Source organism: Scatophagus argus, chromosome 7, assembly GCF_020382885.2.
Source record: "Scatophagus argus isolate fScaArg1 chromosome 7, fScaArg1.pri, whole genome shotgun sequence".
Taxonomy (NCBI): domain Eukaryota; kingdom Metazoa; phylum Chordata; class Actinopteri; family Scatophagidae; genus Scatophagus; species Scatophagus argus.
In genome coordinates, this window is record NC_058499.1 from 14859491 (window position 1) to 14880584 (window position 21094).

General features: G+C 40.7%; 2 protein-coding genes across 7 annotated transcripts in view; both read right to left on the reverse strand.

Moving 5' to 3' along the window:
* LOC124062071 (membrane-associated guanylate kinase, WW and PDZ domain-containing protein 2-like) overlaps window positions 1-4547 on the reverse strand; it is a 76018-nt gene extending 71471 nt beyond the window's left edge. For 2 of the 6 annotated variants that reach the window (XM_046394538.1, XM_046394537.1), the window contains exon 1: window positions 3929-4544. In XM_046394538.1, the coding sequence (XP_046250494.1) occupies window positions 3929-4226 (298 nt within the window). In that variant the 5' untranslated portion in view covers window positions 4227-4544. Of the gene's footprint in view, window positions 1-3928 lie in introns of all 6 variants that reach the window. The other 4 variants (XM_046394548.1, XM_046394547.1, XM_046394539.1 and 1 more) reach the window with 3 other exon arrangements.
* Window positions 4548-10935: 6388 nt separating this feature from the next.
* Window positions 10936-20525, reverse strand: LOC124062086 (guanine nucleotide-binding protein G(i) subunit alpha-1). The gene is made up of 9 exons (XM_046394583.1): window positions 20014-20525; window positions 16920-16962; window positions 15866-16007; window positions 14865-15022; window positions 14604-14732; window positions 13787-13916; window positions 13517-13670; window positions 12121-12313; window positions 10936-12018 (listed from the first exon to the last, which is right to left on the reverse strand). The coding sequence occupies exons 1-8, from the start codon at window positions 20129-20131 to the stop codon at window positions 12123-12125; spliced, it is 1065 nt and encodes a 354-aa protein (XP_046250539.1). The 5' UTR covers window positions 20132-20525; the 3' UTR covers window positions 10936-12018; window positions 12121-12122.
* Window positions 20526-21094: the final 569 nt, after the last annotated feature.

The following is a 21094-nucleotide window of genomic DNA, read 5'->3' on the forward strand; positions in this document are numbered from 1 at the left end:
TCAAGCGGTCAGTTTGACACAGCAAATTATCAGCTTCCTGAAGTTACATTTTAACAGAAAATTTTATATTTCAGGTAATTTATATTCACAATCCTAGTTTACAGTTTCATTAGTAAACAGAGAGCTCCCTGGCCTAACCTGCCCTGTACAGGCTGTGGCCGAACGCTGCTGCACAGTGTGACACGGGCTGGCTGTGCTCCACTTAGATGTTAAAGGGCATGTTTGAATTCTTGTTGTTTTTCACCATGTATTGTACTCATAAACTCAAGTGGATGAAATGTCCTGGGGTCTTCCTCCGCTGTACTCTTCTCTGAGAGGCAAAAAAATAAAAAAATTTGGAAGGATGAAAATCACATTTCAAATAGGCAATATCAGTGAGCAGTGACATATTTCTGGCTTTAAGTACACATTTCTTATCCCCAGCTAAGAACGAATGCAGGGAACAGCATTTTTGATATTCTGTTTATTATGTAGATCAGAGCATCATTTGTTGTGGGTTCAGTCTGGGATGATGTCTCTAATATAACCTGAATGAAAAAAATACAAGGACCAAAAATAGCTGACATTAATATTATTTATATCACTGTGTTAGTGCCATAGTTATTTATGACAAAGGATTAATGTCAATTAAAGGCAGCTAAAAAGAGAGTTGGGTTATTCAAAGGTGGGTACATATTTAATTTTAAACTAATTATGAAATGATGAAAACTGAAAGCTATTAGGCTATTATGCTTAATTAAGAAGAAAGACAAGACCGTCACTGTAATATTTTGCCTGTTGTGCATTACTCATTCTGTCAAGCTGGCAGAACAAAGGCAGAAAAAAAATCACAAGATAGAATTTTGAGTGTTCTCGCACCTTCACCATACTCTTCTCTTAAAACTCCACCTCTCTTTCTCACCTACACACACACACACGCACACACATTCACACTTCCCTCCTCTCCATACTGTTCTAACACCTCTTGGCGGTTATGATCTTCGTGGCACTTTTAGAAATCTGCCTCGCTGAGCCGAGCAGCCGGTTGCACTTCACTCCCGCTTGCTACTGATGGGGAGATGAACACGTGCGAGAGATATTTATCGGATAATTGCGCACAGGTGGACACGACAAATAACTCAGCTGCAAACCAGCATTTAAAGGAAAATCTTTCACCATGTGTGTGGTTTTTTTTTTAAATCACAAATGCATTTCATCAAAGTTCAAAAACAATCCTTTCAGTAAAGTGTGTGCCAAAGTGCAATTATTGACTACAGTGATGGTGGTGGTGAGCCTTCTTCACAGCAGACATTTTGACTTGTCGAAGCAGAGGTGTTACTAGACAGGTAAATCATGACCACATGACAGTGAGCCAGCGTGCACAATAGCAGAACCCTGAAGCTGAAGCAACTAAATGGAATCGCTGGTTCACCTATTGATAAACCTGTTGTTTTTTTCACCTGTGACATGTCAAAATGTCTGCAGCGAAAAAGGCCTTTAACACCACCAGAAAGTGTTTGCTGGTTGTAAAAGCTGGAGAGTTTTAATTACATGGGTAGAAACCTTTTTGTTTTGATGCTCTGGCGAAGTTGGATGTTATTATGTTGTTATACTACCATTAGAGGAGATTTATTTACAGCACATCCATTTACATGACAGAGACCCTTGAAGCAGCGCACACACACACACGGAGCAGGAGAAGAAATAACAGCCCACTTGAGATGCACACGCAAAGCTTGTTTCTTTTCCATTATCAGATTTAAGTAATTTCTCTGCAAATCAAAACAGTGTGCCATGACTGACTGCTTGAATAACAGATTTAATGGCTAGTTATATCGCTCATGACGTCTATGGATAATGAAGGAAGGTGACTTGATAATCATAACTTACACCCGCATGCAGCAACGTGCAAGAAAACCTGCCAACACGGGGCTGGGCTCACGGCTCAGTCTATACACTGGCACAGAACTGGGTTGAGAATGTAGCAGTGCCACAAATAAAACAGTATTATTCCAGTAAAAGTTGGATAATAGGTAGGCCTGTTCTGTGCATGTAGGTACCAGTGTGTGAGAGCAGGTCAGCTCCTTCTGGAGGTCCACCAGGCCTCGCTGTCTCTATTGTACTCCCTCAGGGACAGAGTGGGGGTTTCTACCTGACCGACAACACTGGTGAAATGCGTAAGCATGTGTGCATGTTTGCTTGGGGCAGACAGACATGATTGCGTCACGACATCCGTATCTGATTTGGCTGTGTGTGTGTGTGTGTGCGTGTGTGTGTGTGTGTGTGTGGCCTCCAAGCACGGCAACTGGACTGCTTCTAGATGATTCCTCAGCGGGCCGCGAGTGTGAGCACACTGCTACAAATACACTCTCCACTGGATGGAAGTCAAATAGTAATATGACAGCACGAGACAGAGACAGAGACAGAGAGACAGTCAGAGAGAGAGAGAGAGAGAGAGAGTGGATGAGAACAAAAACTATATTGTGTAGGAGACAACAAGCTGTGCAGAGTGCTCAAGGACGTTCTTAGCGAAGAAAGACCACATTCAGCTGGAGAACAGTGTCAGGTGATGTAGTTCAATAAAGAGATAGACTCATGTTTAAATGGATAAGAGCGAGAGGGGGAGAGAATAGGCTTGCCTGAGATACATGCACATTAGCATTTAACCCCTCACACATCATAGGCCCAAAGCCTGCTCTTTACTCTGTCAGCAGCTATAACTCAATAATCAATCACATTGACGCAACCCTTGGAAACACTGAGGCTGAGAGCGAGCAGTCAGGCGAAGAGTGCGAAGACAAATCCTCTGTAAGCAAACTTTGCAATGTCCAAAAATAAAAACTGATTTGACTTTTGCTTTGCTCATGTCCCAGATACTTGCCACTTGTAATGCTCATTTCATGGCTGAGAACGCAGCCCTTTCAGCCAATTATTAGACCTTAAAGCGAGCCTCAGAGGGTGTGACGATAACCATTTCCTCCATCGTTCCTTCAATCCAATGTTCTAGTCCTTTAGACACCCTGTCTGCTTTTACACTGGCTGACAGAAGCAGGTCACTCACTGTTGCTATAAATCCAGTGTCATGCTCAGAAACACTAACACAAGCCTCCAGCTTCAGAGACCACAATAATTAGGCACAAAACACTGCACTGGCTGACAATAACAAAACACTCAAAGGCTCCTCGGACTGCAAGAAACCTGCACAATTATTTTCCACTTCTGAACTCAGGATTCATAAATAAACACTCTGTGTGTGTGTGTGTGTGTGTGTGTGTGAAATTTGGAATTAGGGAGGCGGGAGTTGAAGCAAACCATGTTGACTACACAGCTGATCAATATGAAAGCCGGTCGGACAGCAATGAGACCACACAGGTTTCATTTTTCATCAGTGCTGTAATGACAGTCTGGACTGGCAGCCAGCAGACTCGGGATGTTTTTGTGTGTGTGAAGTCTGTCTGTCTGTCTGTCTGTCTGTCTGCCGCTCATACTGTACACCAGCAAAGATTAAAAAAACAAACAAACATTTCATCCACAACGCAGGCCCGTTTGATGAAACAAGCCCCGTCCAAAACACGGAGAAAACCGCAGGCTGTGGCGTGACGCCTCAGCGGACACACCCCCTCCAGGCTGTGGCATCGAACCAGCGACTCTGTGATAAACAAACGGTGGCTGAAATGTGATCATTACAGCCAGTGATCCTGCTGGACTGAGCCTATCATTACGGCTCGTAATTACATTTTAGCAACAAACAGGCCTAAGCATGGGCTTATGCTTTGTCCACCTAAACACACGGCTTCTCCCTTTAAGTGCAGACTGGCAGATGACTGCACAAATGACATCTTAATCAAACCATCTGCACACGCAAACACAGCACACATACACTCCTCTCCGCCTCTTAAATTCAGCGCCGTGGTGCGCTCTTAGTCCCCCCCCTCCCATCATATCTCACCTTGCTTTACACATTTGAGGCGAACCGGGTCTTTGCAGTGTTTAATCACGGCCAGCACGTCCCGGGTGGTGAGCCCGGCCACTGGCATGTTGTTGACCTCAAGCAGCAGCTCATCCTGGGCCAGTTTGCCGCTCTGGATCAGTCCCTTCCCCTGCTTCACCTCGCCGAAGTAGGGGAACTGGCCGTTCTCCGCGCCCCCCTTCAGCTCGAACCCCAGCTCCCCTTCCTTACCTCGGGTTATCACTGCTTCGTGGACTTTATTGGTCCAGTGGTTTTTCTTCTTGAGGCTCTTAGACATCGTTAGGGCGAGTTATTCACCGCGGACTGGCCCATAAAAAAGCCTCCTACCGCCTCATCTCTGCCTTTGTGCGACCGGCTGCAGCTTCACAGCGCCCGTGGCTCCATCATCACCGGTGCACGCCACGCGCAATGTCCGCTCGGCGAGCCGCGCAGTCGGGCAGAGGGCTGCAGTACAGCTCGGCGGCGGATGAAATAATTATTACTCTGTCAGACACACAGACGCAAGAGACAGATACTGGCGGATGACCCGGATGTGAAGCCTGAAGGAGGGGAGAGAAGAATGGTTCTGGTTCGGCGTGAAAGGATGGAGAGGAGGGGAAATAAACACAGGAGGCGCTTCACTCCCACTACACTGCCAGGGGCGCTTCCTCAGGCTCACTGTGATCACACATAGGCGATGACATGGTGGAGGAACATCAGTATACACAACATTACATACTAACTTCACCCTATATGATTTGGATTTTGGTAGAGTTTAGAAATAGAATAGCTTAAAGACAGCAGGCTATCAAACACACAGAAGAAAATAATGTTTTACAGAGAGCAGAGGCTTGAAGGAGAAGTACTTTTCTGATCATACGCAACATGCAATGGATTTGTATGTAGCCAGAGCTGGACTAAATGAGCCCCTCAGGGGGGCCCTGAGGCTACAGTTTTACATATGGCATCTACTTTATTTATAATTATAATTACTGTAAATTAATTACTGGTGTTTTTGTTTTCTTTTGTTTTGTTTATTGCTGGTGCTGCATGGATCACTGAGTCTCATTAGGAAAAGAAATTATACAGGAGCTTTAAGGCAGCATATACATTACTACAGAAAATCTAGTTTAAGAGTTTTTACTATTTCAGTTTTAGTGTGCCTATATGTGCACTTTACCAAATAAATTTGTGCTCAATACATAGTAAGTAACCCCCCAATACAACAAGTAACCCTGTTACCAAACAAAAACATCATTTTTGGATAATTCTGCAAAACCACAGGTTCAGTGCCAACATTTACTTACTCTTGTCATATAAGGTACAGTACTTCCTGCATGGCACTTACGTCTCATTTTCACGCAGCTCTGTGTATGTTTGTGACTCAGCCTGAAGTTTATTCATTCCTGTGAGAACCTCTATGTTATCAAAAAATTTCACAAAACTGAGTACACACCTGGCAGGCCAACCTCCTCACTGTCTTGTGTTTGTCTCCATAATGCTCCATGGACAATATAAAAACAGAATTTTAGCTCCTCTCCCATGATTGCAGTAGTGCTTATATCCATCCTTAAAGAAATGCAATTCCTCTCTCTGAACACTAGGGGTTTATGTCTGCAATTATAGTCACAAAACAACATTGGAGCTGTGGATATTAACCTTGGCTTTTAATTTTAAATCACGATGTGCAGCATTATTCATTATGGGATGCAATACCAAGGGGTACTGAGCTACATAAAGAGTGCAGAAAATGAGGGGGTCAATAGTGGCCCACAGTACATTTCTGCCCTGGGGCCACCCAATGGGTTAATCCAGCCCTGTATGTGCCTGCACTTTCCTGGTTCTTTTTCATGTTATATAAAGCAGCAAATGCAGCACCACCAACGCTATCAGTCCAGTTTACTGTCGAAATATCAGCGCTCACATGCACAACAGCCTCTAAAGCTTTAATGGTTAATTCACCTATGCTGTGGTCCAGGTCACTGGTCTTTTATAAATGCGAGCACCTCAATTCATTGTCTCATGGTGACATCTTACACGTTTACTGTATGAGCAGCTACTGAGTGAAGAAACTGTGCATTGATGCACTTCCAGCATCTACAATTCTGGTATCAAATTCTTTCCTTTTAAGTCAGTTGCTGTTACATAATTGTTATGCTGACATAAATCCAAGTCCAACAGAAAATGACAAATCCTTTTGTTGCCATTACTTTTTCATGGCTGTACGGTTTTCCGAAGTGGGTGAAGTAAAGTTTCATTCAATATTTAAAGGATATGTCAAGAGCTGCTTCTCCAAATCTGCTGAGGATGACAGTCCCTCTTACTGCCACTCTGAGCAGGGCCTCTGTGTGTTTGTGTGTGTGTGTTTTAAGGACATGCACATGCTTTTGTAATGCGAGCATCCTCCTTACAAAACAACATTACTGTACACAACCCCCTTGTGCATTTGCAATCAGTAAATAATCCATGAAGAGCAGAGGATTCACTTTGACTGTCACTTAACTTACTTCAGCGTGTTGGCATTTAGGTCATACTGTAACCTACGTCCTGGTCACAGCACATCCTTTTGACACTAATTCTAAGCAGATAATGATGTAGACCGGATGATCATTAAAGACTAACTATCACCAGTGGAGAAAAAGTACTGGTATAACCCAGAAAACTGGCTGGATTAAGAGATTATATATCCTGAGGGGAAATGAATTCCTACTGTCGATTATTTGTGCCCCTGCTGGTGCATGTCAGAACTGCAGCTTCAAGAGGCCTGCATGAAGGACTGAGATGCTGTTCAGAGCTGAGAAATTATTAGCCATGGAGCACTCAGAGACTGCAGGTTTTCACTCCAACACAAGCTAATTTAAGAGCTTTTATTTGTAACAGAAGTAGTGTTTTTGTGCATAGGGGACACTACATTTTTGTCTTGTGCTCATCCATATCTATATCTGGATCAGAGTATTTCACTATTTTGGACTATCTTTTGTGAAGTATGATAAAAGAACAAAAAAAGAAAAGGCATCAGCTGTCGATGCTTTGAGAGGGAGTGTCTAAATTTGGAGTCACTTCAAGTGATTTATCATCTTCCTGAGATTTTTTTCTTGACGGGGTACAGTACAACAGTACTTCTCATCATCTTGTGTGGCCACTCACACGTGGACACAGCACTCAGTGTTGGGAGGATGTGTGCTTACATGTGATCCAACCAGCATTGTAATAAGTCCTTTGGTCTGGGTGTCATTGGGGTGTATGATGGAGGAAAAATAGCTTCTGAAATAGGTCACACGTTATCTGTTATTTTCACTTTCACTTCCTGTCAGAATGTTAACTATCAAAACAAAACAGTTGCATTAACTGTGATTGTGCATCCATAGAGGCTTCCTCAGGCTGTCTGTAAATATATTTGTGACTGTGTTTGTGCATGCTGGGTGGGGGGTGGGGTGTGACAGAAAAGGATATTACTTCATATCATCATTATAGACAGAAAGTAATGAGCATCCTAAACCAGCGTGCCAACAACAGAAGGCAAAATACAATAACACGAGGCAGTCTGTGCACTCAGAGGGGAGAATTTCAATAGAGCTTATATGGATTTAGCTGGCTGCCTCCCCCAATGACTCCCTGCTTTGTGCATTTGCTGTTAGTGAAGAAATGCACACTAAGTTGTTTTTATTACTGGGCGAAGACGGGGGAGTGGGGTCACCTTCACAAAGACACCTTTATCATCTTTACTTTATTCAAAGCTTTAAAAAAAAACAGACTGCAGACAAATATATTAAGTATTATCTAATGTCTGCTGATACGGGAATAACGTCTGAGGGACATCACAAAATTTAAAATGAAATCGACAGTGCAGTGGCACTCGTGTGAGGGTGTGCTGGACTGGAGCAGCAGTTAAAAATCAGTTTCAAACATTCACCCACTCACACACAAGAGCAACGAAACACGCTCAGAGAATAAGTTAATTAGACTGAATTGCTTCAGGGAATTGGCAACCAAATCGTGCTGGCTTTTTCTTCAAGCTCGCAATGAAATTTAATTATGTTGTGAAACTTGTGATGGCAGAGTACACCTGTAGAAAGTCCAGATTGACTCCAAACCAAACCACTGAGGCCTGACTGAAAACTTAGCCAAACTAATCAGCTGATGTAGAGCTAATCACAAAGATATATCAGTATGGGTATCTATGTTGGCTGATAAGTGCAAAAATGCAGAAGATATGTTATTATATGGATAAATACAGAAACACTGTCCACCAGAGAGTATTTTTCAACTGTAAAATGTCCTGCTCAGTTCTGTATGTGTATCTTGTGTATCTTTGTCATAATTCTTTAAAAATCTAATCTGAAGGTGCACTAATCAGTATTTTTATATTAACAATAGATCAAATGGCTACGTGTAATGAGTCACTGGCAGTGACAAACCAGTTTTATCAAAGAACTTTGCTCTTCCTCTCAGCTTTAAAGACATTTTCAGTGTTTTCCACCTCTCTGTTTCGGTTTTGAAGCCACAATTTAATTGTCTTGGTCAAGCGGCTTTGCTCTCAGCAGTGCTGCTTACAGCTCTGATGAACCAGCTATACTAGACCTGCTCCCCAAACAGCAGACAAACACAGTTATCAACCAGCTGGTAAACACAGTGAAGCATTTAGCAGCTAAAGAGCTTGTTATTTCCCTAAGGAGTTGGTGGAAACCAAAAACAGAGCTAAAAAGAGAATTCATGTTATATTCATCCAGTGGAAAAAAAAACCAGTGTCCACCAAACTATTCTATCACTATTCTATCACTGCTTACACATTTGTGTGTGTGTGTGTGTGTGTGGGCGGGGGGGGGGGGGGGGGGGGTCCTGACATTGGGTGATGGGTGGAGGTACACCCTGGACAGGTCATCAGTTACTCATTAGGGTGACAATTAGAGACAATAAACCAAAGTCAAAGTCAAAGTGTACTTTATTGTCAAAAATCTATGTAACAGGGGTTAACTATGGGAAATTTAGAGTCACCAATTAGTGGTCTTGTCTGTGAGGGAACCCACATAGACACTGAGAGAACATGCACCGTCCACACACAAAGTTATAAGACATCATTATCAGTTCAGAATCAGTTGGATTATAATCTTCATTTATATGGACACATTAGTAACGTATAAAATATGCGCATAGTTTAGAAATTCAATTTCTCAATTCTCAAATATTAACCCCTTTAAAGTGGCACACATGGAACACATGGAGTCTACTGATAAAAAAAAAATAGCTGGTTATTACACACATTTTTCAAAGAAGATATACGGTTTAGATTTAACTCCCTTTGCTTTGACTCCCTCGTTTGATCATCATTAGCATCACCATCATCCTCTTCTCTTTCCTCTCTCCTGAACTACACCTTCATTTTAAAGAAACCTCATATCCATGCTGTTTGATCTCCCTGGGAGGGCTGTGGGGATTAACTAAATGACTCTGCAGTTAGCTTTTAAATCAAACAATGCCTCCCCAAAAATAGTGTCCTCTCAGCTAATGCCTAATCATTGTGCTTGAGCGGTGATGGCTTAGCTAAGTCTGTGAGACAGGAGTCAGCCTTGGCACTGCTGTGACCCGTTTGTAGGATGTTACTTGCCATCATCTTGCTGTTTATAAAATATATAAAAATAAAAACTAAAAAATACTGGAAAAGGACAGTTGCTCTGATAAGCCTATCACTCTAAACTAATTCCTTTAATGCTTGACCGGCTCATGAATACTCAAAAGGATTCTGCGCCACAATTCTTGCTTTAAGTCACCAGAGCTTGGTGGAAAATCACTCTCTGTTTCAGAATTAATTTGTCCAAATCTTGTGGAGTTTCCAATGGAGATTTGATATGAAAGGCCAATACATCTTTGTCAGGAACGATCGATGTTAATTATATTAAAACTTTTATTAGATTTTCCTCAATTGTCTCCATTATGACCATCAAGCAGCAGTCTTGGTCATTATGTGCAGTTACTCAATGCAACCACTAGGCGGAACTATTTACTATAGAACAGTGCTGACAGATGGCGTTAAATACTCCACTGTTCATTTTTCATGATCAAGTCCTTCCACACTTACAAATAGGTTTTAGCTTGTGCTTTTGAATGATCAGAGTTTTAGACTAGAAATGTGCTTTAATATTCAGTGGCTGAAGGGGGAAGTTTATCTGTGCTCACCTTAAATATCGTTTTAAAATATAATTTCGTGACATGACATCTAGGTTGTGAGCCAGTCGTGGTCCAAAATACAATTTACAAAAATGTGATGTGGAGTGTGGAGTACAGAAAAACTACCAAATGCACTTTTCAGTGAAATAAAAGACCAGAAAAAAGTCCAGCAGTCACATTTTCAGGACTTTGCAGTAGTTGTTAGTAGTTAAACTTTATGTAGCATACTAACAGACAAATTATTGATCAGACTATTTGTCTTTCACTGAACATGTCAAGAGGGGACCTTTAAGGCTCTTCTATGACTACTGCATTTGCCTAACAACTTAATTTGCATGATGCAACGTCAGTGGTAGACCCACAGACTTTATGCCGCTCACTGTACCACAAAGATGACAGACGTGACAAAAGCTGCTTCCTTTAGTCCCGAAATCAAAATACGAACTTTGCGCTGAAATCTAAAATAACATCCAAACTGAGGTGCCTTTAATAAATGTAGTTTAATAGGTTACTGGTTGTTCACACTGTAGACTGTTTATTTATTCTGTAAAGCTCACTTCATATATGAAAGTAACATTTAATACGAAGGTATGAGACAGTCAAATAACAAATAATTCTCAAAATCAACATTTTTGCAGGGCTGCAACTATTGATGACCCACACAGTTATTTCCTCTCTTAATCATCGTGTTCAGAAAATTAACTTATAGTGAATAATGTCCCAGAGGCCAATGACCTGCTTACAGGTTAGATAAAACAGGTGAGAAATATTTAACGTTGCTCCATTAGTTATATTTTCCTATTTAGAAGCATTCATGCACAAAAAAACAACAGGAGAAAGTGTTTATTGCATAAGTTGCCATGGTTTTACCAAAGCAGCTCTTTTATTAGCAAAATCATGGAGATTAGTCCACTAATGTGCCCGTCCAATGGAAACAGAGGGCTGGGGTCCAGGGGGGATATGTAACTTTAAACCATCACAAATCATGATCAATAACAGTGCATTTGTACTCCTTTCCACCTGTCCATCTGTCTATGCACTGGACACAGACCTACATATGGTCCTACTGTCTGCTACAAGGCCGCCATTGGCATCCTCTTTTCAAAGCTTCTCTTTGCTTCATGATTCAATCAGAAATGTCACCGTTTGGAGTAACATGCGCTCATTAATTAGACAGAGTAGCTTCTTTTCTTTTTTTTTTTTTGGTCATTTAGAAAAATAAAACTTTGAAAGAGGATGACAAGTAGAGGAATAAAGTCCCTTTGTTTAATATTGTGCACACATTCATACGAACACACAACGTGAAATCACTCACACCAGCTTTTGGCCTCAATCGAAACAAAAGCTCCCACTCGCAGCACACGTGCAAACCTCACATCCAAAAAGGCTTACACTCAGCTATCACAGTATGTCAGAATCAGAGTGAATTGGTCTCCAGAGTGACTTGGTCTTGCTTGGTTTGTCCAAGTAGGCAAAAATGATGAGGCAATAAAGTAATCAGGGAAAAAAACAAAAAAAAAAGAGGGCAGGATGGGGTGGAGTAACAGCTACATAAGCTTACATGAACCTCTAATTCAACAAAAAGAAAACACTGCAACTAAAGCATGCAAGGCACAAGCATCTACAAACAAAAGACAAAAAATGTTCATTCATGGACAAAAAAAGTCAAGCCCCCTTTTGTATATAAAAATGTAAAATAAGGTAAAACAAACCAATTTTAAAAACTGTGAAAAATCCCCCGGACATAGACAGTTGTACAAATACTTTACACAAAATGTTTTTTCTACACACCGTCTTTAAAACTTTTAGAGATGAACATAAATTAATAAGAGGTTAAAAGTGACATTCTCAGCAGGGTCCATGAAGTTCCCTCCAGTCTGAGTCCCCTTGAATAAAGTCACTTGAAAAGCCGGCCACCGGGCTGCCTGAACAGAAAGAAGACAACAACAAAGACATCATGATGAGAGGAGAAAAAAAAAAAAACATGACAAATCAGACCAACTCATCCTTGAAGCGGCAGAGGTTACCTTTAGAAAAGGCCACAGTCCTTCAGGTTGTTCTTGATGATGACGTCAGTGACGGCATCGAACACAAACTGCACGTTCTTGGTGTCGGTGGCACAGGTGAAGTGGGTGTAGATCTCCTTTGTGTCCTTCCTCTTGTTCAGGTCCTCAAACTGGCACTGAATGTAAGCTGCTGCCTCCTCGTAGCTGTTGGATCCTGACGGAGGAGGTGGAGAGGACACAATTAGGAGAAGAAAGGAATAAGATATTTAAGACCTTTTCACTGTAAAATTCCCAAATACAATAAAACCTTTAACATTATTCAAACTGCACACTTGGTATTGATCGATATGGGACTTTCATCATGTGTGATATGATGCCGTTTATTTTTAGGTGTTTCTAATATTTTGTCCATCTGATCGACACACATGAAGGGGGCAAAATGTTAGAAACTTAACATAATGTGGTCCAGTGCAACACTATCGCTAACTGTAACTAAATGTTTATGATCTGTAGAAGTATAATCCATAGCAGATATCTTGCAATGGATTCCATTGTACAGGTGTACCTAATAAAGTGTTTAATGTGTGCATTGGCTTAATACTGTTTTTATCTAACCTGAGTGTAGTATATGCATTTACAAATAATCCTGTTGCTAATTTGTCAACTCTCTCGTTGGCAATAGCAGTTCAGTGCTGGGGAATAACTGATTTAAATTTTTTACAATTTTACACATTCGTTCTCTTGATCTAAATCAAATGGTGGCTATGATGGCTTTTCTACACAATAGGTTTAATCAAGAAAACACTGTTCTTGACAGCTTATACAATAGCACACTAAGGTAGACCGCAGATGGGGAGAGCTGGTATTGCAGGATTTGTGTCTAACCAACTTCGATTTTGATGATATGATATGATGTGTGAAATGTGAGCATCAGTAACTAGTGGTGAATCTGACAAGGACACATTGTTATAAACACATGCAGCAGCCCACACAGTTCAACAACAGAGCAGAGGAGAACTAAGAAACATCTTCATGTGATCTTTAGAGACCGCCACACCTTGGAGAGAAAGGGAATGTGAGTTTGTTCTGAACCTCAGCTCAGAGTCTCTATGTGTAAATTTGCATGTGTTTATGGCACCATTAAAATTATTATGATGTCTTAAGTTTGTAGAAAAAAAATATTTTACTATAACATATAATTATTTCCAAGACCTGTAAAATCTAACCTATGATTTAAAAAAATATGTTTGATAATTCCTAAAATATTTAAAAGACTTTAGAGACTGTACGACTGAAGATAAGATTAAAAAGACCTGCAGACAGCTTCACTAATAAGCTCATCTGCTTTACATGCAACACAACACTGAGTACAGTGTTTGCATGTACAGCACACTTGCTCTCTATGTGTTTGTCTCACCTGCATATTCTGGGTAGCAGATGGTGAGAGGGCTCTTTTTGATCTTTTCCTCAAACAGGTCTTTCTTGTTGAGGAAGAGGATGATGGAAGTATCTGTGAACCACTTGTTGTTGCAGATGGAGTCGAACAGCTTCATGCTCTCGTGCATTCGATTCTGAATGAGATGAGAGATGACGCACAATGTTAACAAAGAAACTGCACAAACTGATGTTGTTTTTTTTTTTTTTAATAAAAGTGTGTGCGAATGAATCATGGTCAGAAAGCTCTTACCATCTCCTCATCCTCAGCCAGCACCAAGTCGTAGTCACTGAGAGCCACACAGAAGATGATGGCGGTGACTCCCTCGAAACAATGAATCCACTTCTTCCTCTCTGATCTCTGGCCGCCTACATCGAACATTCTGCAGAAAGATCACAGATACGAACAGTTTAAATAAGATGACACAAACAAAACAGTCAGATGTTTTACATTATCATTCAGTGACAATAACCCCATATTTATTAAAAGGGTCCTTTTACATATGGCTCAGACCCTTAGCATTTCCATTGTTGCTTTACTGAACGCCGCTTCATGACAAAATGCCAACTCTATCGTCTTCATCTCATTCAAGACACAGAAGTGTTTTGGATTTGATTTTAGCAATGCCAATAAAACTGACAGGTAAAAAGGTGTTTTGAATGCACAATGACCAGCCAGTAGTGAGTGACAAATCCATCCTATCAATGTCTTTTTCAGCCAACACGGGACAAAGCCAAATGTGATTTACGGGTAATTTCTCTACGTGGTCTGAATAACAAGCTCATTAACGACTGTTGCCATTTTTCAGATGCTATTTTTCATGTATGCAGCTGGTTAGCATCGTCTCATTTCTCAATCCCAACTACTAAACTCTGACTGGTAAGCTGTTTCTCAAGTTGTCAATAATGATAATTAAACTCCAGATGTTATTTGACTCACTGAACAAATGTGAGATGAGGATGATGATTCATTGGTCTCAAGTCAGACTAGCAGAGAACACCACTTGTAATCATGTAAATACAGCTGAATGACTGGGGAAAAAACCCAAAAACATAGTGGTTGTACTCACTTGAAGTGCAGGTCCTTGAAAGTGAAGTGTGTTTCCACAATACCAGTGGTTTTGACTCTGGTCCTCAGCACATCCTGTTGGGTGGGCACATAAGCCCCGTGGGATATCCTGTCCAAGTCATTCAGGTAACTTTTGGAAGAGAAATGTCATCACGTAAGAAATAAGACAGATGTTTGCAGTATAAAAGCTGAGAATGGGAGTTTTTCCACATAGTACAGCCACAGATTAGTTCCTGTATATGGGTCGGTCTGAACAACTCACTATGCTGCAGAGTCGTTGAGTTGGTACTCTCGAGAGCGGCTGAAGCAGGCCTGAACTCCTCCATCTTTCCACAGCCGCTGGATGACCCCGGCGAGCTCGCCTGTCATAAAGCCCTCTTCCGCTGAACCCGCCAGCACGAACAGCTGCCGTGCATCATCCTACCAAGACAATGGCCCTCCAATTAAAATCATAGTCCACCATTTTTTCTATCTAAAAATAAGTTTGTTTTGCTAGAAAATCGTGTGTATTTTCCAGCCTGAAAGTTGCTAACAAAATGTTGAAACTCTACACATGAACAATATTTGCAGTGCACTTAGTGTGAAAATAAAGATATATTTAGGAGCACTGATTAGCACATCTGCACTGTTATGCTGTATCATGGAAAAATAACTTATTTTTCATAAAATCACAGTAAGAGCCATAACACCATAAGCTGTGAATTAAAAATGACAAATTAATTGTCAGTTCCAGTCTTTTTAGCCACGACACTTTGCATAAAATTCAATTTCAAAACCTACACAATGTTGTAAGCAGGTCAATGGCCAAGAACAGATTTCTGTAACAGAATAAAATCAAGAAACAAAAGCTGGGTGTAAAATTGGCAGAGTCAGGCGACTCGCACTGAGGCAATGACTAAGCCTCTTGCTGAGCCAGAAAAAAACTCTGCAAATGTCAAAAAAAAATAAAAAAAATTAAATAAATAAAATCCATTTATTAGTGTAAAGCTCATTCTTGCCGACAGGCATCTCTTCGGTCCGTTAACGAGTAATCTGAAGTGTCGCAATCAGCAACACAGCTGGGTGACCACATCAACTGTAGGACCCACAAACAGCTCTCATGTCAGTGAGCCTCTGATATAATGAGCAGAAACTTGCCCAGCAGGAAGGGATGACATATGACTAAGTTGTTGCCATCGAGCTATACAGTATGTTTACACATAAATCCAACCTGTAATATCCCAAGAACAGCGGAAATGCCAGCTTTGTTTCCCCTTCACTCACCGCTCTGGCTGGATCAGCAAAGTCGATCTTGAGGCGTCCCATAGCTCTGATGATAGCGATAATGGACTGGATGGTGTTGCTGTAGACCACTGCCTTGTACTGCTTACACTCTTCCTCTGAGTAGCCTGCTTCGTGGATGATCCTGGCACACAAAGAGAGGACATTAACATTGCAACTCCCAAGCAGCTTTATTGTATATTTCTTTATTCGACAGATTATTATGCTATACCAGATTGGCAGAGAATGGAACCGTTCCTTTTCAAGACAAATCACACAATAACTGTGTCCAGGTTTATGGTTATTGTTTTGCTTCCACAATTTGAATTCAAGGACATCATACATGTATGAAATGAATTATAAAGATTAGAATTTGAGTTGTATCCTAACAGATGGATTATTTGCTTGATTTCTGATGATTGATTTGGTTTCTAATCATGAAACATACTGAGACTTTGATTGTTCAAGTAACTTGAAGTGTTTGAGTCATAATTAAATGATGCGTTTCCAATCAGAACCAGTAAAACTAAAATACTGTGTTCAAAACTGCTCCCTGTTCAATACCGAGTGCACTAAATATACTCACTGACATGTTTTGTGCCTAAACAAGGGGAACCAAAGATCTAGTATGAAGCATGTGTATGGCTTTCTGCTAGAAAGAATGCAATGTGTCAACTTTTAAAAATACAGAAAATAACATTCATTTGACATAAAACTTGCCAGTGACGATGCAAGATGATGATGATATCTCAATTTCTTGCTCACTACCACGTAAAACACAGTGTCCATTATGAGGGGCGCAGTGAGTGAACAAAAGAGTGAGTTCACACACAGCGAGTAAGTGTGTCAGCAGTGTGATTACCAATCACAGCTGTGTCAGGTGATTGACTGCCAACGGTAAAGTGGTTCATTTGCTCTCTGTTTGGCATGGGGTCACTCAAGGGGACTAAAACACTTGAGTAGACTATTCTCTGGACAAATAATAATAATTCTAATTCTAAGTGCAAGAGTTGTGATCGATGTGTTCTTAAACGTTATGAGGACTATTCACACTTACTTCATCTGTTTAACAATTGTACTTTTCCCAGACTCTCCAGCACCTGAAACAGAGAAAAAAAAAACTATAGTTGATATAGTTAAATGTTTTCTTTTTTTAAAAATCACAGACGAGTGGGTATAGTTTTCATAATATCCCCTTAAAAGTCATCACATGGTAACATCTGACTACTGTGATAAACACTCAGTTCATGCAGACATGACTTTTAATTTTCTTTTGCATTTTATGTTTAAAGGATTTATGTTTAGAAGGGTTTAAATACTATTAAACCTCTCATCCAAAACTAAAGATCAATCTCTGCCAAATGCACTTTTTGAAAAAACAAACAGACAAAACTTGAACCTGTCAGTTTCTCAGAAGCAACACTGTCAAAGTAAGCTGCAATGAAGTGACTAAGGAACAGTTAAGCCAGGTCTCAGTGCAATTGGATTAATCAACTGGATCCTCTTGGCAATGAGATCATGAACAGCTTCAACAGCCGTGCACCAAATACTCATGCTGCATCAGACTAGCTGGCTGAATTTAAGAGATGTCAGATTCATCTCAAATGAACTCTTTGATTTATGTCAGACCAAAATACAGCGCTAAGTCAGGCAGTAAGATGTTGTCAAAGCTTAAAAAAAATGAAAGTTAAGAACTACAACAACGATAAGAAATGTAATGGTATAAATCTGTGATCCCCTTGAATTTGCCAAGGAAGACTTTCTCTCATGCAGTTCTCCATCTTCCTCAGAGATACGGGTGCGTTTGCAGCTGAGCACACAACATTTTAATTACCTTAGCTCTGTAGGGACTCTCCACTCCCCAGTGAGGAGAAATGTTCACCAGTTCATCGTCCCATATGATAAACAGCCACGCACCACAGACACAGAGCTAATATTACTGCAAACATCATAACACACTTAAATTAAATTTCCAAACAAACACTAACACCTCACGGAGTGGCTAAAATTGAAGGGCTTAATGGATGGCAATTATAGCGAAAAGGGGAAGAAGTAAAATGGTTCAAATTTGTCACAGAGCTAGGGTGTTTGCTATGGCTACACTGACTGGACCAGGGAACAAACATTCCCCTCAGGTCATACGAGATGCAACAAACAATAAACAATGAGCCCGCATCTGCTTCTTAAGCTACTACACATGGAAATACTGCTACACAGATTAATTTTATGATTTGCATTTACAGAGTACAGTCTACATCTGAGGCAGTACTCCCACTCAAAACACTCGTCTTGAGACATGCCATTTGCAGATTACTGCATTCATGCAAACAGCCCCAGTGGGATACCTGACAGAGCAGCACACTGCAATAAGAACCTGGGGTAAAGCTGCATATCTCTCTGTCTTGCTCAGAAACACACACAGTATGAGGACATCCAAGTCATAAATGTGGAAGTGAAAATATCCATGTGTTCAAAAATATGTGGTAATTTCTCCATCGGACATCAATCTCACAAAGCAATTCCAGGCTTCTTATGCAAGGTGCTTGTGGAAGCCGTGACGGGGAAAAAAAAACACAACCATGAAAATTCAAATCAGGTCCATCTCACATGACACACAAACACACAGCTCTGCAGCAGCAGAGCATTGTACAGTGTCTGAGAGTGTGGCGAGGTTACGTGTCTGAAAACAGACCTATGATACCTGTGATGACACACCGACCGGCCTGAGCTGAGAGTCGCTAAAAGATGCAGAATACAGCTGCATTTTTGAAATAGTTTGTAGATGGCACAGTCCAGGCAAAAACACAGTAACCATGCACTAGCTGTTTCTGTTGTGTGTATACAGTTACCACAAATGCTTATTGCAGTCAGTCAGGCTGGATAAGTTGCTATGCAACCTCTTGCCCTTCTTTTCCTTGCCTGAGACAGCCAGCAGTGGACATTAGCTACCAGTTATAGCAGGAATTCAGAGAAGGTGTGGCAGTCTTCCTCTAAATGATGAAACAATTCCAGATATAACTGAGATGTAATACCAATATAGGGATGTGACGATGAATATCACTTATTACATACTGTCTTAACAGTCTTACATGCTGCATTACAGTTCAGTGATGTGACTTTCTAAACATATTTGCCTGTTCTGGCTAATTAAAATAAGAGTTCACGCTACTGCCTGCTTGCTTGGCGACCATATTCAAATGAACCACATCATTGTTTTTTCCTCAGTCACCCCATCAGCTAAGCCTCGTTTTAATTAAAACACATTTAAATCACCGTGTGTAATGGTAATGATTTTTTTTTTGTAAGTGTGTAACTCTGTCTTCAAGTCTTCATTCCAGATCTGGAGTCAACAAAAACATTCAGACTATTTGAGACTATCAGACGAGCAAGAATTTACGTCGTATGGACAGGCGTTTATTTAAAAATCTCTTTAAAATTATGTAGTTTCTTCCGGTTTCACAGACAGGCAAACTCTAGTTTCAGTCATCCAGCCTTTAGTTATTGTATGTAAAGAATGCCTGCGAAACCGTGAGCTAGCTAGCTAACTTAGTGTTACTGAACCTTTAATAATGAAGGAAATCTAACGACACCAGTGCAGACACTTCGCAAGGACAGTCTTTATTAAAGATAGCGACAGCGTTCAATGGTAACGTTTTCTGGGAGTTAGCTCATACAAAGTAGCGTTGATGCGCTAACCTCACGTTAGCTAAGCTAATTGCTTAGCTAAATTAGCTTACGGGCTTAGGGCTGGGCAATAGCGACTCGCTAATGTGCGAGCAAAACTTTATCAAACAGCGAACTGATAACTACTTAAATGTCTGAGCTGATTTTAATTTACTAAGAAGAAAAATAAAGAATCCCCTGCAGCTCCAACTTTTTTTACTTAACTGCACCACCGCTGAGTCTTTCATATAAAGCCCCGCAGCGTTTCTCAAACACTAACTTACCACTTGATAGTTTCATAAAACTTAATCGTCAAGTTATTCGGCCTTAACGCGAGTAGATAAAACTTTGACTTTAGCTACCGTAAACATGTTTTAAAGTGCAAATGTGCTTGCTACAAACTTGCAGCAGACAGTGGACAGTAGGAAGGTCCCGTTCCAGCAAACAGACCGACACCCCGTTTCTCAGTCCATCCATCTTTCTCTCACCGAGCAGCAGCAGCTTGACCTCCCGGGCAGCCTTTTCTCCGTCGTCTCGCAAATTTCTGTCGATCATCTTGCTCCGCTCCTGCGCCGCCTTGTCGTCCGTGCTCAAAGTACACCCCATCTTCTTCTAACCTGACCTCCGACTGAATAACAAAAATGCAGAAACTCAACTTCAACTACGCATGCAACAACATGCAAGAGCTACCGAGCTAGCATCCACTGATGATGATGATGATGAGGAGGAGGAGGAGGTAGTCTGTCTCTCCCACCGCTTGAGATTCAAACACGCCCTTGCCTCGCACTGAAGCACACGGCCAAGACCTCTGAACTGATATGGTTAGTTAACCATAAAGTTTAGGTTTCGCGATAGCTGTCTCTCTTGCATGCGTTTTAACTACTCAAAAGTGTCGAGCGCTGCCAGTATCGTTTACAAAAAGAAGGGAACAGAAGCATCGGAGTCGACCGAGATTGTTCGCTTCCTGTTCTTGGCACCTACGTGCGAACTGCGCATGCGTACCAAAGCAACAAGCTTCTTTCAAAATTTAAAGCTTCTTACTTATTTTACCACCTGTCTGCTGTGTTTACTGAGGAAAAACTATGCACCACAAGAAAAAAAAACAAACATACATCACAAATTAGGCCTGCTAAAAATTTAAAATCACTTGAATTACACTGCTAAAATTATGAATGGTGAAAATTCGACTTTGCATGGCATAGTCTGATTCAAAACAGCTCAACTAATTAACTTAATTCACCATCTTGAGTTTGTAGTTCACAGTTTTGAAATATGAAGTTTGACTACAATATCATCTCACTATAGAATCTCATACATTTCCATACTATGTTACTATAATTTAATTATGATCTTGGTTAAATGTGGGATTTATGTAATCAAAATGATGCCAAACTAGTTAATTATTTTTGATTTAACATGGCTAATGTTATTTTTAGCCTGCCTAAGTTTTCTTTTTCTGGTTTTACTTAGGTTTCTGTTGTTTATAGACCAGTTCTTAATGTCTTAAGAGGTTTTCACAAATTATAGTTGCAGGGTTTTCCTAGCATTTTGTAAAACATCTTTGGATTA